The 15,753-nt window shown below is 54.7% G+C and overlaps 1 protein-coding gene across 3 annotated transcripts; it reads right to left on the bottom strand.

Annotated features, from left to right (window-relative positions):
• Window positions 1-352: 352 nt before the first annotated feature.
• On the bottom strand, window positions 353-13,360 carry SLC35A3 (solute carrier family 35 member A3). Of its 3 annotated transcripts, none has more exons than XM_081112525.1 (8): window positions 13,289-13,360; window positions 9,461-9,665; window positions 8,687-8,841; window positions 8,485-8,607; window positions 6,489-6,660; window positions 4,112-4,230; window positions 2,297-2,430; window positions 353-1,292 (listed from the first exon to the last, which is right to left on the bottom strand). In XM_081112525.1, exons 2-8 carry the CDS (start codon window positions 9,645-9,647, stop codon window positions 1,202-1,204), a joined length of 981 nt encoding a protein of 326 aa, XP_080968651.1. In that variant the 5' UTR covers window positions 9,648-9,665; window positions 13,289-13,360; the 3' UTR covers window positions 353-1,201. The 3 variants fall into 3 exon arrangements, with proteins under 3 accessions (XP_080968651.1, XP_080968650.1, XP_080968652.1); XM_081112524.1 differs by lacking the exon at window positions 13,289-13,360 and adding an exon at window positions 12,872-12,929; XM_081112526.1 differs by lacking the exons at window positions 2,297-2,430; window positions 13,289-13,360 and adding an exon at window positions 12,872-12,929.
• Between the last annotated feature and the right edge of the window lie 2,393 nt (window positions 13,361-15,753).

The raw sequence follows: 15,753 nt of genomic DNA, 5'->3' as shown, positions 1-15,753 counted from the left end.
CCTGCGGTGCCGAGCAAATGGAAAAGAAGCCTTGTCAGAGGCCAGGGGAGCCAGGGCCTCCCGCCTCCAGCCCCGGGGACTCAGAGCCCCTGGGCGGGGTGTGAGCGCCTGGGAAGCGCTGAGCGGCCCTGGGTGTCGGTCAGAGCGCCATTCATATGAGGTGATACCGTGGCAACCTGGAATGTCTCCAAGGAAAATCGTTTTGGTCTCAATTCCTTGATGTCAGTCCTACTTTGGTGGTTGTTTTTGTCAACAGTTGTAGACTTTACAGGTCAATGAGTAAAATACTCATTAAAAACATTCTAATGTGTACAGTTCATGCTGTGATAGTTCAAAACTCTCCAAATGGAGATATTAGACAAGAATTATTTTATTGTAAGTTAATAAATGAGTTTTTCATCCCTTTAAATTACGTATTAAAACTTTAATGGAACACACAGGAATTAATTTAAAGCACCACTAAAGACGATGTGATTTACAGAAAAGAAGCAGGTAGGGAGGACAGCTCCGCTAGCGCCCAAGTGCCCAGTGCCACCCGCACGGGCGGGGATGCTTCCGAGGCTGAGAGCTGACGGGCAGATGGAGAAATGTGTGTGTCTCTGTGGAATGTGAACGTGGACTCTGCACTTCGTTCTCTGACCAGCCAGACCCAGAATGGTACGTCACCAGTTTTTATGTAGCTGAATAACATTTAGCGATCTTTTGTTTACCAATCTTTTGTATAAATATAGAAATCTCGGGTCCGTGAAAATGTTTCTCAGGCCATACTTCTATTTCTGCACAGCTTTATAGGCAATAATCCTAACCGTCAAACTCTGACTACGCCATTGGCTTGCTGACCTGCACGGAGGGTGAGAGACACCGAAGAGAATGAAGTAGCTCGTCTGCAGACATGACCGCTGACACCTGCTGCGTGCGCTCTTGCAGCGCGTGCACAGGTCATCCCTGCACGGTCCGAACGGCCAGATCCCCCAGACGCACATCTCCAGTCCCCGCAGTGATTCTGATCCCGGCAATACCTCAAGCTTGGATTTCTAGAGGCGACAGGCCTGCTGTCACACAGACAGACTTGAGCTGCACATTCATGTTTTCCAACCACCTGGACAGTGTGAAGAGCGGCGACACCGCCCTGGGCTCTGAGCAGTCCTGCGGGTTCCCGCCGAGCGAGCCCGGATCCTGCGAGCCCTGAGAGCAGCGCCCCCTATGCTTTGGTGGGGTTGCCTGCAGGCTTGGGGTCGTAGCCGTATAGGAAAGTAGCTGCTATTACAAGGATGGCTCCCAGGAAGAAGACACTACACAAGAGAAAAGGAAAAAGGCAAAATGAGATTAAAAGCAAACAAGTTCCTTCTCTTCTTTACTCTAACAAGTGGTGGGAGATGCTGCCGTAACAGGCGGACCGAGCCTGTGTTTACACCCAGCTGCCCAACTAGTGTCCACATGTCCCCTCAGTTCTCCAGCCACGCGAGGACGTGGTGGCAGTTCTCCTTTTTAATCCGAGAAGAAACTGAAGGCAGCGAGTTCAAGTAACTGGCTCCCAGTCCACCACTCCCCGTGACGCGTCTGGCTCCAGCTCCCTCCTCCTCCTCCTCCTCCTCACTGTCCCCCAAAGCAAAGATGTCTAACTGTATTTCATCTTAATGTGCCTTGAGCCTGCAATACATTGAATAAGACCTCAACTGTTTTAAGATGTGAAACTGCAAAGGGAAATCTACACTCTTCAAACCAAAGTAAATTTCAGTTTAAAATCCAAGGCAGTAATCAGAAAACCTCCGGACCAATGTTTCAGGGCGCTTTTTAAAAGAGAGAAAGACTAAATGCAGGGAGGCTTGGTTTCTTTTTATTTTATCCATAAATATGAGCCCTTACTGTGACCTGGAAATGACCTTAAACTGGACGTAAACTAGAATACCAACCCTAACTTTTGACATGTTTATTCTTCAAGAGAATGAAAGCTGCAAACCTTTTAAAATGTCATTTTTTGGCTTATTTTATGACTTTATAAGGCCAATGAACTTTTAAATATGACTTTTACATGACTTTTTCTTTGGGAGAAAAAAAACCCATTCAGATCCACGGGGAAACGCCTGGACAGCCAAATCTGTATAAAAACTTTTCCAGTGGAAGATACTGTCATGCATATAATTTAAAATCTTTTTAAAAAGATAGCTAAAAGGAACCCTCATTACATTTCCATGATTCTTCAAAAGTTGTAATAGAACAGCATTTTTCAGACTAGATCTTAAGAGAAATCCTTACTTTCCTATACCCTTTTGGAGATTTAAAGAAAAGATGTTACCTGGTTGGCACAAAATCTTGTAGCCAAAAGTAGGATATCAGTGTCGATAATATTATGGATAAAGAGGTTGCAAATCCTTTTAAAATATTATCTGCATACTTTATAACAGCTGCTATGACAAGGCCGCCCAGTGCCTGCAGAAGTGTTAAAATATTATTTTTAAAAACAAGCATCTATAAAACTGCTTTTCAAAACAATGTCATTACTCAATGCAGCTTTAAGCCTTTGTCCTACAATGTATTCCCATTTAGTAAGCGATTTTCATTAAGCACCTCTTCTAACCAGTGGCCTCCATGGTTTTGTTCCATAGCCTCTATTTCCAAAGCTGCCTGGTAAAGTGACCCCCAGTGTGACCCGCCGGTGTGACCCCCAGTGTCACCCCCAGTATGACCCCCAGTGTGACCGCCAGTATGACCCCCAGTGTGACCCGCCGGTGTGACCCGCAGTGTGACCCCCAGTATGACCCCCAGTGTGACCGCCAGTGTGACCGCAGTGTGACCCGCAGGGTGACCGCCAGGGTGACCCGCCAGTGTGACCCGCAGGGTGACCGCCAGTGTGACCCGCAGGGTGACCGCCAGTGTGACCCGCCGGTGTGACCCCCAGGGTGTTGTGATGGGTTTGCTCCGAGTACAAGTGAAATACCTCCCCTCACCCAAGTGAGTATGAGCCTTGCGTTCAGACAGGTGTGAGGGCCGGTTCCCAGCTGGCGAGGTGTTTCTTTTGAATAAGAATGCAGGTCACATGAGCGTTAGCTTGGCCAGCCTTTCCTGGCCTCCTAACTTCACTTCCTCCCCCCCTTCCTCCCCATCCAACCCCCTCTCACTGTCCTCACTTTCCCTAGAGCAGTTTTATCGGTGCTCTTTCCTTAGCAGAGAGAACTCCCTACCAAACCCCTCAGATGCCTCTGCGGCTAGTGAGTGGGGGTGTGGCACCCTGCAGTCTCCTTCCTGCCACCGCTCTGGACCATTCCCTCGCCTCTCGCCTCTTGCCCTCGCCCTCGCCCTCGCCTGGGGGAGGGACAGAGCCTGAGGGAGGAAGTGGGCGGAGGCCCCCGAGTCACTGCGGGAGGTCTGAGTCCCGTCCCCGAGTGCTCTCTCGTCTGCTCACTCCTGTGGTCCCTCCGACCAACGTCCAAACCTTTCCGTCCCACAGCCACTTCCTAAGGGCAGAGGCTTCCTCTCTAAGGTCAAGGCCATCGCACGGAACGGACTTCCTGCCTCTACGCGCTTCTCTGAACTTGCACTCGCCCTGTCTCCTCTGTGGTACAGAGCATCCTTCCTGCCCTCGCGGCCCGCCCCTGGCTCCCGACCACCTTCTGCAGGGACCCTGCCCCCCACCCCCCAGCGGCTTTGCGAGGCAGGACCTGCAGCCGCGTCTCCCATCCTCCCGGGCGGTGAGTCGGCCTGGAGGTGACAGGGCTCAGCCTGCACACTCAGGGCACAGGCTGTGCCGACATGTGGCCACAGGAGGGGCGCGCTGTCCCCAGTTGCACCTCTGGCCCTGCTTCCTGAGCTGACGGGTGACCGCCTTCCTGTGCCCACGGCAGAGAAGTGGGAAGTTCCATCTGCCCGGCTCCAGCCTCCTGCTCTCACGGGGCATCTCCTCCTGGTAAAGCGAAGGCCCGGGCCCGCCCAGGCCCTCCTGGCCCCTCCTCGCTGCCACTTTCTCGGGGGCACGCAGACCAGCGCTGTTTACTTCCGGAGAAGCCAGGGCGCTGAGCACGGCCAGGGGGACCCTCCCGCAGCTCATCGGGGCCTCTGATCCTCTGCATTAAAGCCAGTGCAGTCGCCTCACACAGGAAAGTGAATGCTTTACCTGAAGAGCAACAACTGCCCAGGTCAGCCGGTTGTAGCCCTGGAAAAACCCGTTCTGTGACACCAGCTCTCCGTCGTACACGTACACGCCCATCAAGCCAAACACGCTCCCGAAGAAGCCTGCAAGGCGGGAGTTTCCGTCAGCTCAGCTGTTGGAGATGTCTGGCCATTGCACATAACTTTATACTTTCCTTTTAAATTGTTTACTTGGACATTTATGTAAATTTAACAAAAATGCGCTCAGTGCTATGAATATAAGAGGAAGACATGGGAACAGAAAGAGAGCAGTGGTGACGGATCTAAATCTTGGAGCATCAACACAAGATAATGCAGAAATCACATGACTCCACGGCTCCCCTCCGAAGGGTTGGAAAACGCTCGCTTTGGGTACATGTCAGTGCATCTGTGCCTTCCTGCAGCCAGGCACACTCACGTGTGGGGCATGCGCTCTTCCTTCCTTCTCAGGAAGCTGGAAGGGTCAGTAAGTAACAACAGAAAATCAGCGCTGAGAGGCAGTTGCGGGCCTCGCTGCCGAGGCCTCAGGAGGGAAGGTCACTCAGGACAGCAGGTGCCTCACTCACTGCGGCCCGCCCCCGCCCTCCCCCACCCCCCGCAGATCTGCCCAGGACCTGATCTCAGAGGTCCCCAAACCTCCTCGGGGAGTGGAGTTCAGGGGCACACGGGCACCCTCAGGGCGTCTGCAAGGAATGAGCCGTGGGTGAGGGCAGCAGTGTTGATAAAGCCATAAGGAGCCACTGTGTTCCACGGGAGGGGACTGGGAGGTGGGGAAGCCATCTTTCCAAAATTGCATTTTGCCAACTCCATCCTTCTAACATTTCAAACTCTCATTTCAAACTCGAAGATAACACTGGCATGCTACAAAATGAGAGAAATCGGTGCTCGCACAGGTACGGTCTTGTGTTAGAAGAATCACACTGGGTAATTACAAAAGTGCATCAAATGCAGAAGGGTACATATGTAGCAGTATGTGCAGATCTGCATTCTTCTATCCGTCGCATAGTTGTCCATTGTATGAACAATAATATGAAATGCACATATAACAAATTGTTCTGGGTGATTTACGTGTGTGAACTCACAACAAACCTACGGGGTAGATAGTCTTGTCCATTTTACAGCTGGAGAAACAGGGCCACAGAGATGCTAAATAAACCTGCTGAGCTCATGCGGCAGCTAAGGGACGAGCTCAGGACTGGGTCCCCACCGCGGCCTGGAGACACGACCTTGACCATTGCACTAGATGACCCCTAAACAATTACTGACCAGCTTCTCCACTGTCCATTTTACAATGGAACCAGCGCGGAAATGAACAGCCTATCTCCCGTTCTTATGCAAGCCCAGCTGTAGCATAAATTCTCCGCCAGAGGTGGAGTTTTACATCACTGACTTTATTTATTTAAAATTTTATGAAACACTCCCAAACTGGGATCCAACAGGTTATACCAGGGGTGGGCAAACTTTTTGACTCCAGGGCCACAATGGGTTCTTAAACTGGACCGGAGGCCGGAACAAAAGCACGGATGGAGTGTTTGTGTGAACTAATATAAATTCAAAGTAAACATCATTACATAAAAGGGTACGGTCTTTTTTTTTTTAGTTTTATTCATTTCAAACGGGCCGGATCCGGCCCGCGGGCCGTAGTTTGCCCACGGCTGGGTTATACCAATCTGCGTGTTTGGAAAATGCGACAGTGCTTTCATTCATGGTTTGTAATTCCAAGCTCTGTACTGATCTACGTGTCCTTTCAAGACCTCAGGCGGCTCACCACTGGATTGTGTGTGAGGTCAGAGCAATGAACAGAAATCCATGAAGTTCCACAGAATCATCCGCTCGGAAAGATTTCCATGTATCATTTATAATTCAAGAAAATTGTGGGCAACTCACACAAACCTTGACTCTCTCTCTCCTCCGATATTTGCATGTTGATGGCAACAGCTGACATCAGGGCCTGCTGTGTGCAAGTATTCGTCCTCAACACTTCACATGCATTCTCTCATCTAACCCTCAGAGCAACATACAGAGCTCTGTAAGTACATTTTACAGGAGAGGAAATATATATGTTTTCGCAACATCTTCCAGGAAAAACGCAGCCACATTCAGGCTCCAAACGCTGAGGACAGAAACAGCCTCCACCCACCCTACGTCACAGACCTCAAACCCCACATTCCTGAGTAAAGGTAGTCATTTAAAGTACAACCTTTTTAAAGGGCCAAAACCTTGCCAGGTACTTGGATCTTGCCAGGTATTTGGATCAACAGCACGTTTCATGAAAGGCTTGTTTACTTGAAGATCTACAGAAATCTTTAGATGTAACAATACAACCACCTTAAAAATCACATTAGCAAAGACTTCAGACTTACCCAGTTGAATGTTTCTGATCCACACCGACTGCTTGGTTTCTTTTAAGATTTTCTCGAAGTACACCCCAGCGAAGCCACTGGAAAAGCAGGCCGTGAGGACGGCCATGAGGCCCACAAACTGCGAGCCGGCCGAGAGCGCCTTCGAGTCCAGCTCCTGGGTATCTGAGGGCCACTGGGCGAAGAACACAATGCAGTTCAATTCCGGCGCAGCTCCCCGTGCACAGAGCCCCGCTCAGACCCGGAGGCGAAAATGCCACCACGCTAGTCCTGGGGGCTGCGGAGGAGCTTCTGAAAGACAACCTTAGAACCGTCTTACTTCACCCCACAGCGGTATTGCTGTGGCGACTACTATTCTCAGCCTAGCCTGAGAGAGAGAGAAAGGGACGGACTGCGGCAGCTCAGAGCGGCCTCTCCAAGCAGCCCCTCACTCAGGCTGGTCAGGCACCCCAGTGGGACCCCCGCCCTGATCCAGGACACCCTTCAGGGCAAACCAGCTGACCCTCACCCGTGCACCAGGCCTCAATCCTATATAATAAGAGGGTATTATGCAAATAGACCCTAACAGCACAAACACTGGGAATGACTGGTCACTATGACACACACTGACCATCAGGGGGCAGACGCTCAATGCAGGAGCTGCCCCCTGGTGGTCAGTGCGCTCCCACAGGGGGAGCTCTGCTCAGCCACAAGCCAGGCTGCCAGCTGCCAGCACAGCGGTGGTGGTGGGAGCCTCTCCTACCTCCTCAGCAGCGCTAAGGATGTCCGACTGCAGCTTAGGCCTGCTCCCCGCTGGCAAGTGGACATCCCATGAGGGCTCCTGGGCTGCCAGAGGGATGTCTGATTGCCAGCTTAGGCCTGATCCCCCCAGGGAACGGGTCTAAGCTAGCAGGTGGACATCCCCCGAGGGGTCCCAGGCTGCAAGAGGGCACAGGCCGGGCTGAGGGACCCCCCCTAGTGCACAAATTTTTGTGCACCGAGCCTCTAGTTTAAAATAAATACGGAAAAGATTTATCCAAGGCACACACTACACTCTGGGAAAGTGCTGCGGGGCCTCTGAGTGGCAGGAACGCGACAGGGTTGGATTTGTTCTTAGACAGACCACGGCGGTGACTGCGTGGAGGCTGAATTTGGGGGGCGGTTAGGACTGAAGGGGAAAACATCCTTTTCACCCCACAACAACAGTACTTTTATAGAGCCAAACGGCCACAGGAGAAACAGAGGCAGGAGCAGGGCAGCGAGGTGCAGACAGGCAGGACACAATCTGGGAGAACAAGCAGCAGAGCAGCAAAGTCTTACTGGACGTCCAGGCAGAAGGGAGAGGCCAGGCCCACCCCAGGCTGAGTAAGAGTGACTGGCAGAAACAGAGACAGGAGCAGGGGCAGGAGGTCAAGTTCGTTTATCAGGTCAATTGAAGAGCCCAGCCAAGCTGCCCAGCAGGGGTTAGATACACAAATCTGACACCACAGGCGACAACCAGAGCTGCCGGCCGTGAGCCAGGAGCCTCCAGCACAGCGTGCTAATAGAAGGCTCCACATGGTGGCATCTCCACAAATAAGGACATAACTAAGGAAATCACAAGCTGACTGAGGACCAGGTCCCCAAGTCAGTATCCAGCAAAAGGACCCGGAGGAAACCCGTGAGGAGCCGAGAAAGAGGGGCAAAGAGTGGAAGGAATGGCCTCGGGCGCTGGTGGCGGGAGGGAGTATCCAACGCCTCGAAGCTCCTGGGACCCGCTAGCAATTAGCTTCCCTCCGCACAGCAGTGTCCTAGTCCCTAACTAGCTGATCCACTTCTTCGCGTCAGACCATTGGGTTTTTACATGTTTCTTAGCACCAGGCACAGCCCCAATGTATCACCCACAGGAAGCTCTCAAAAGTCTCAGCGGGGAGGATAAGCATCGATTTGCTTCACTAGACAGCAGAGCCACCTGTCCTTGCGCAGAAGACAAGGCTGTGGAACTGCGACACAGACAGGAGAGCTTATCTTGAACAGGTACCTGTACAAAAGCCACTCCGGCCATCAGAATCACCAGGGAGAGCCACTGGTACACACCCAGCTTTTTACCCAGCATAGACACAGAGAACAGCGCCGTCGTCAGGATCTTCAACTGATACGTGACCTGGGAGAGGAAACAGCGAACGTGAGTCATGGCCGAGGGTCCGCTGGTTACAAGGACCCGAGGAATGCGCCTTCGGCACCTGGTAGGTGGCTGCGTCGAGATTGGACAGCGCCACGTAGAGCAGGTTGTTCTGAAGAGTGTATATCCCGGATGGAATAGCAAGCTTGATCGTTTCCATAGGCTTGTTAAGGATCTCATCCCGCAGGATTCGATTCAGTGCTCTCAGACTGCATTCTAGGAAAAACATGCAGAGGTGAAATCAGGCGCCGAGTGACGCTGAGTACTAGCACCCTCTCTCTAGGCTGCAGTGTTCTCTCTTGTGAGGAAGGATACTGGGCTACATGTTAAGACACTTTAGGTCTAAACTATACCTTTAATGAGGCTAACTTTTCCAATGTTAAATATTATCAGGAAGCATATTCAGAACAGCACGATCCGTATGTCCTTCTACTCGGAGCCCTGGCCCCTGTGGCTCAGTGGGTGCTGCCCCATGCACACAAAGGTTGCCCCTTCCCTTCACCATCAGGGCACGTGCTAGGTTTCGGGTTCCATCCCGGCAGGGGGCATGCAGGAGGGAGCCGATAGATGTTTTGCTCTCTCATTGATGTTTCTTTCTCTCACTCCCTCTCCCATCCCCTCTCTCTAAAAATCAATTAAAAAAAAATCTTAAAAAAAAGGCGGTCTTAATAAAATGACAAATATTGAAATGTTCTGAATATACTAGGGTATTAGAAAATGCAGTAGTGTTCAGATGTGTAGTTACCAACATATATTTACGTATATGCCATATATAAATAATACCAAACAATTAAATAAACTTCAATGACTTACAAACAACAACCTGGATACCTACGGCTGTCTTTGTAGACCAGTAGAACGCAGGCCATTATCTTCAGAATCTCCGCCACCACCACGGCCGTGGAGGACAGGTACCGCGGCCCCTCCTCCTTGAAAGTCCTGGAGTAGCGCATCGTCAGCACCAGGCTGGTCGTCTGGAAGACCAGGATCCCCAAGGAAAGGTATTTGAGGTTGGCAGACATTGTTTTATCTGCATCTGCCTGAAAAACAAAATAAACAGGGCAAATAAACAAATTAGAAAAGACATCAACTGATACATTTAAAAAGCCAGTAAGAGCCATCAGGCCTCAAACAAGATGGAGTATGTACGTTCCACCCCCTTCCTTCTGCTCTGGACCGGACACTGAAGCCAGTACCAGGAGACGCTGAAAGGTGAAGAAAAGAGGAAAGCTGGCCAGAGACCTCGCAGGAGACCAGCCTCCTCACAAACGGGCAAGCATACCTTGTCGCTGGAATCCATGGCAGTCCTGGGGAAACCCCCAAATCTTATTTCTTGTAAAAGTGCAATAAATGAGTCAGGTAATTTACACTATTGGGATATTCAATTTTCTTTCTATGATGGAAACGAAAACTTCCACGAACTCAGTTCCCTCGTAAGTGCTCAGAGGAAAGTGTAAGCCTGCCCAACACCACGCCCAGCTCTAATCTTTGCGGATTTCCGGTCCCTAGGACCGTCTGAATTAGACAACTTTCCATTGTTTCTCCTTCCCTTTCTTCCTCCAGGTGTCAGGTGACTGTTTATATACCATAATGTCAACGTTCTGTGAGTTAATTTTTACCTTGGTTTTCCACAGTCTGCAGAATCTGCATCACACATTCAGGTAAAATCAATATTCCTTCAGCTATATAAATATACCATATTTATATTTTCATTTTTAGATTAAAAAGTGCTCGGTTGTACTCTTTCTGTCCAGCCAACGATTGGGAAGACAAATTGTCGCAGGGACCCTTGCCTACCCGTCTCTCCTGCCCACCACTTCCCACTGGTTTCCTGCCATGCAGCCCAAGGCAGCAGCTCCCCGTGTCCTGCAAAGAGCAGGCGGGAGTGGAGACGCGGGTGGGCCCGCGAGCACCGGCCCTTCGTGAAGGCTCGGACTGCGGAGACGGGGAGCAGGACACCTGCCACCCGCATTTCATAGGTGCTTCCTGCGGATACACAACCACGAACGAGACACACAGGATCTGTTTCTCCCTGGGGCGCATCCTCCAGCATGAAAGACGCGCGTCACTCAAATAACTCCAGAAAGAGTCTGGCCAGGTCACAGGGCAGCACGACAACAGCACAAGGAACTATGGCACCTCTTTTCAATTATGCCCACGTGGCTAAACTCAAACACATTCGCCACGCCCTCCAGGTGGTGCCAGGTGAGGACGGGCATAAGGTTGAGGACAGGCCTGCGGCAGGCCGGGACTCCAGGAGGCTCTCGGGCTGAGTGTGTGCAGGTTCCGGGGGCAGCTCTCCGTGACTCTATCCTCTGAGGTCAGCCCAGCGGCATTACCGTGAGCTTCTGGACCCCGGGACCAAGCAGGCAGACTTGGGGTGCCCTTGCTCGTTAGCGGGCTGAAGCCTAAGTTAGGCCGCCTGTTCACATTGACCTTAAGCTTGCATGCTTATAAACTTCTGCTTTTCTCTAGGTAATCTGTCTTTTATTATAGGGGTCTAAGAACTTAGAGGAGCAGAGAGAAAATTACTTTCCTCCTCCTACAGGAGTGAGAATAACAATGCTATCTCAAAAACTGACCTCTAGCAGCAAATGAAGGACTAAAACATGGGACGGAAAAGTGCTTTCAAGTGAAGGTTGTTAATGAAAGTCTGAAGCCAGGTTACACAACACAGGAGCACCCTTCCTCCGGGAGCACGGCGAGCGTCTGACTGTCTCATTCTATGATTTAATGAATAATTATTTATTGAGTCCAATCTCTTTAATGCTGTGCTCAAGTATTAAAGTGCTAAAGAAACTTAAAAGATATAATTACTTCTCTTAAAAAGCTTATGTTCTAGCTCGGCCAGCGTGGCTCAGTGGTTGAGCAGCGACCTATGAACCAGGAAGTCACAGTTCAACTCCCGGTCAGGGCACAGGCCCGGGTTGGGGGCTCCATCCCCCGTGTGGGGTGTGCAGGAGGCAGCAGATCAATGACTCTCCCTCATCGTTGATGTTTCTACCTCTCCGAAATCAATAACAACAACAAAGCCGCTTATGTTCTCGCAGGGATAAGTCCCTCAAATAACCATGGCGCAATGCAAACTTGGCGAGCGTAAGGCTCATCACGCCGGACACAGAGAAGAATGTGTTGGACTAGCGGTCGCCTCCGGGAGCGGATGGGAAGGGGCCGCACTCCAGGCCTCGAGGGACCAGCAGAGTTTCCGCCAGGACGGCAGGTGCGGGAGGCGGCCTGGGAGGGAGGGAGGGAGGGAGGGAGGGTGTCGCCGGCCAAGGCAGCGGGGCGCAGGCTCGGAAATGACATTTCAAAGCAACCACCTGGTCGGGCTAACACTGAGGCTGTGCGAGGGAAAACCATTTAAAAACTAAGAGAAAGGGACGCATTGATCTGATGGAGCCCTGACAGCTCGCAGCTTTGAAGGCCGCCCTGATGATGTGGGTTTCTTCACTGCGGGGCGAGCAGTGGCCAGAGGAGGCCTGGCCTGCGGCTGCGGGAAGCACGTGGAGGGGGAGGGGGGAGGGACTGGCCGGGCGCAGGCGGCAGCGGGGGTCCGGCGGCCCCGCTCCTGTGCGGGTCACAGCGGAGATGCGGTTTCCCAGGCTCAGCCGGGGGCCGTGGGCGCGAGAAATGCAGGGCCGAGCGGAGTGGCCGCGCAGGAGACCCGGCGGGAGGGCACCGAGGAGGCACCCCGAGCCCCACCCGTCCGGGCCCAGGGGTCCAAGAACGAAACGGCTACCTGAGCCCCGCTGTCCAGTGCCGCCCGAGAGCGAGCGGATGGGAGCGGCTCGGCCAGGCCCGGCCCGTCCCGCTGCCGCCGGGGGCTGAAGGGAACGGGAACCCACAGCCTCCGCCCCCGGCAGGCCCCCCGCCGTTCCTACGGGGCTCCTGGCCAGGACCTCACCTGGCCGGGACCACCCCCACCCCGACCCCGACCGGAACCTCACCTGCCCCGACCCTTCCCTCCCCCCCTCCCCCACCTGGACCTCACCTGGCCGGGCCCCCCCGCCAGCCTCACCACGTCCGGCAGCCTCTGCGGCTTCTCAGCGCGGCGCCCGGGGCGGCGGGCGGAGCCACCGGGGGCGCGGGGGTCACCGGGGGTCATGGGGACCGCCCCCCGCCCGGCCCCCTCGCCCCGGCTCCCACGCGTGGCGGTTCCCGCCCCCGGGCCCTTCCCCCTCCGCCCGCACATCCCGCACGTCGCCCGGGAGCCGCAACGTGTCACTCGCGCCCCCGCCCCGCTCACCTGCCCCGCTCGGCTGGGCGCCCGGGGCTGCCGTGCCCGCCGGGTCCCCCGCGCCCCCTGCCGCGCGGCGCCGCCCGCCGTCCCGTCCGTCCCCGCCGCCAGCGCTTCCGGTGCCGGTCCCTCCGCCGCCGCTCCGGCCGCCGCCGCGCCCGCGCCCCGCCGTTCCCGCCTCCGCACGGCCCCCCGCCCTGCCCGCCGGCGGCTCCGCGGGAGGAAGGACCGGGCCTGCGGGGCAAAGGCCTCGGGGGCAAAGGCCTGGGGGCGGGGCCACCGCGCCGCCCAGGGCAGCGGCCAGGCTCGTGGGGGCCCGGACCCGGCGCCCCCTCCCCCTCCCGGGCCCTGGCTCCCCCCTCCCTCCCGGCCCTGGCTCCCCCCGCGCCCCGCAGCGTCTGGGGCGCCCTGGGCCCCTGCACTCACCTCTCCGGGCTCCGATCCGGTCCCCCTGCACGGCTGTCCTGGCGCCGCTGGGTCCGGCACCTGCCGCCCGCCCCGCGCGGGGTGGAGGCCGCCCGCCCTCCTGGGCTGGGCTCCCGGGGCGCGTCCGGGAGCAGCCAGAGCTGCAGCCCCGGGCCCAGCCCGTCCGAGCCGGGCCACCCGGGGGGAGCGCCTTTCTGGATGAGGAGCTGTGCGGGGTGCGCCCGGGCAGTGGGCCCGCAGCAGCTCGGAGCCCTCGCCCTCGCCGCCAGGCAGGCTTCGCCCTGCATTTGGGGAAGGAGCCCTGCGGCCTGCAGACCCTACACCCTGTTCCCAGTCCCCTCCCTGCGAGCCGGGCGTGGGATTCAACCCCAGTGTGTCCGCCTTGAAGCTCTAGAACCACCGCGCTTAGCTGCCCAGGGAGAAAAACAGGCGGGAACAGGTGGCAGCCAGCGAACCAGCGAAGGGAGCCCCGGGGATAAGCAGTCCCAGGGAGGCCGCCCCTGTGGCTCAGGGGTTGAGGGTCGAGCTCTGGACCAGGAGGTCTCGGTTCGAATCCCGGTCAGGGCACGGGCCGGGGTTGCGGGCTCCATCCCCAGTAGGGACGTGCAGGAGGCAGCCCATCCGTGATTCTCTCTCATCCTTGATGTTTCTTTCCCTCTCCCTCTCCCTTCCTCTCTGACATCAATATAATCTATAATAATAATAAAAGCGTAATATGCAAATCGACCAAACATGGAACTACAGTCCAGATGTCCTTCAACGTCCATCCGGATGAAGCCGGGGCTGCGAGGGAAGCCCGGGTCCCAGGTGCCTGAGGGAAGCCGGTGCCGGCAGCCGGGGGAAGGAAGGCCAACTCTTGCACGATTTCCGTGCATCGGGCCTCTAGTAAATTTATAAAACAGAGATGGCCGCGAAAGAAGAGAGAGACCCGGCAGCCTGGGGCCAGGGGCAGAGGGCGGCTTCGGCCTCCCCGTGGAAACAGCTCAAAGGCACAACGTTGGCAGCGGAAGGACAGACAAAGGGAACCACCTGTCAGCGTCAGGACAGCCAGAGCCAACAGGGCGCTGCGTCTCCAGGTAGCGGGTCCGGTTGCCAGGTAACACTTAGGACACCTCGCTGCCCTGAAATGTCGGATACCCAGGGCATGTGTGTTTAGTCTCTACAACATTGGGATATACTTACACTAAAAAAATCCATTGTTGATCAGGAGTTCAGCTTGGACTCGGTAGCCTGTGTCTTTATCTGCGAAACCTGGCAGTGCCGTCGGAGGCATGAACGCACTCAAACATTGCGCAACCACAGGTTTCCGACGGTGCGGAGACGTGGAGACCGAGTCAGAGGGCACTGGTGCAGCTGGCACTGAGCATGGCGCGCACTGAGTCACGGTCCCCGCTCCCTGGCTGGCAGTTTAGGGACTTGAATGGGTTAAGAGTAAGAAACAAAAAAAGAAAGCGAAGACTAGAAATAAGCCCTGGCCGGTTGCTCAGTGGTTAGAGCGTTGGCCTGCGGACCAAAGGGTCGTGGGTTCGATTCTGGTTAAATGCACGCACAGTCGTCCGTGGTTGCAGGCTCCTCCCTGGCCTGGGCCCTGGTCAGGGCAGGTGCAGGAGGCAACCAATCGATGTGTTTCTCTCACATCAATGGTTTCTCTGTCTTTCCCTCTCTTCCACGCTTCCTAATAATCAATGGAAAAATATCCTCGGGTGAGGACGAACAACAAAGGAAAAGACAGCAAGGAGAGTGGGGACTATAGTGATATTTTTTAAGATGTCTGTTCAAAACAGTGAAAACACACACACACACACACACACACACACACACACACGTCACTGTTTAGAGAATTAACCTCAGGTTCCCGGTGTCCCTTATGCTTGGTTCCTGCCCAATTATGTTCCTCAAACTGTCGACTTGAAATCCCAGCTCACGAAGGAGAAAAACCAGTTGGTTCCTTCAAGCTGCCAAGTGGGCTGCATCTGGCGAGGTGTCAGATATTCAGGGCAAACAAGGACTAACTCCTCGTCCATCAGGCGGCTCTGGGAGGACTCACTGAGGTCCCCCCCCATGGTGCAGACAGCAGCCATGGGACCCTTTCGCTTGGAGAACACCCACCTGACCAGCATGAAGTGAACTTGCTTTTCATTTCGTCCATTAGCCAGGAGGGGCTTCTGGAAGGTTTTCCTGTCCAATGACCTGCTGGGTCTAGAGTCGGGGTGTCTCCGGGAGGGAGGCGTCTGCTCTCGCTACACCTTCAGGACCTGGGGTCACTCCGCAGGCTTGCTCCCTGGAGGGCGGGGCTTGCAGATTCCGCCCAAAGCTACCGGATGACCTGATGCTCTGCGTCCCTGCTTGGTGAGGGACCACCTTGGGGGGGACCAGCTTGGTGGGGGACAAGCTTGGTGGGGGACCACCTTGTTGGTTTGGGGCAAGGAACTGGCTTCATCTCAGAGTCCAGGTGAATTGCAAAT

This window comes from Myotis nattereri, assembly GCF_964212035.1.
Source record: "Myotis nattereri genome assembly, chromosome: 18".
NCBI lineage: Eukaryota > Metazoa > Chordata > Mammalia > Chiroptera > Vespertilionidae > Myotis > Myotis nattereri.
Note: the sequence above shows the minus strand (reverse complement) of the source record. Positions and strands in the feature narration are given on the sequence as shown.

Bases quoted from the DNA above. Each gene is read 5' to 3' on its own strand.
- SLC35A3 (XM_081112525.1), bottom strand. From the start codon at position 9,647: ATGTCTGCCAACCTCAAATACCTTTCCTTGGGGATCCTGGTCTTCCAG. The intron at 8,608-8,686 runs GTGCCGAAGGCG...TTCCTCTCCCAG, and splicing joins TCGACGCAGCCACCTACCAG to GTCACGTATCAGTTGAAGAT. The intron at 4,231-6,488 runs GTAAGTCTGAAG...CCCGCCTTGCAG, and splicing joins GATCAGAAACATTCAACTGG to GCTTCTTCGGGAGCGTGTTT.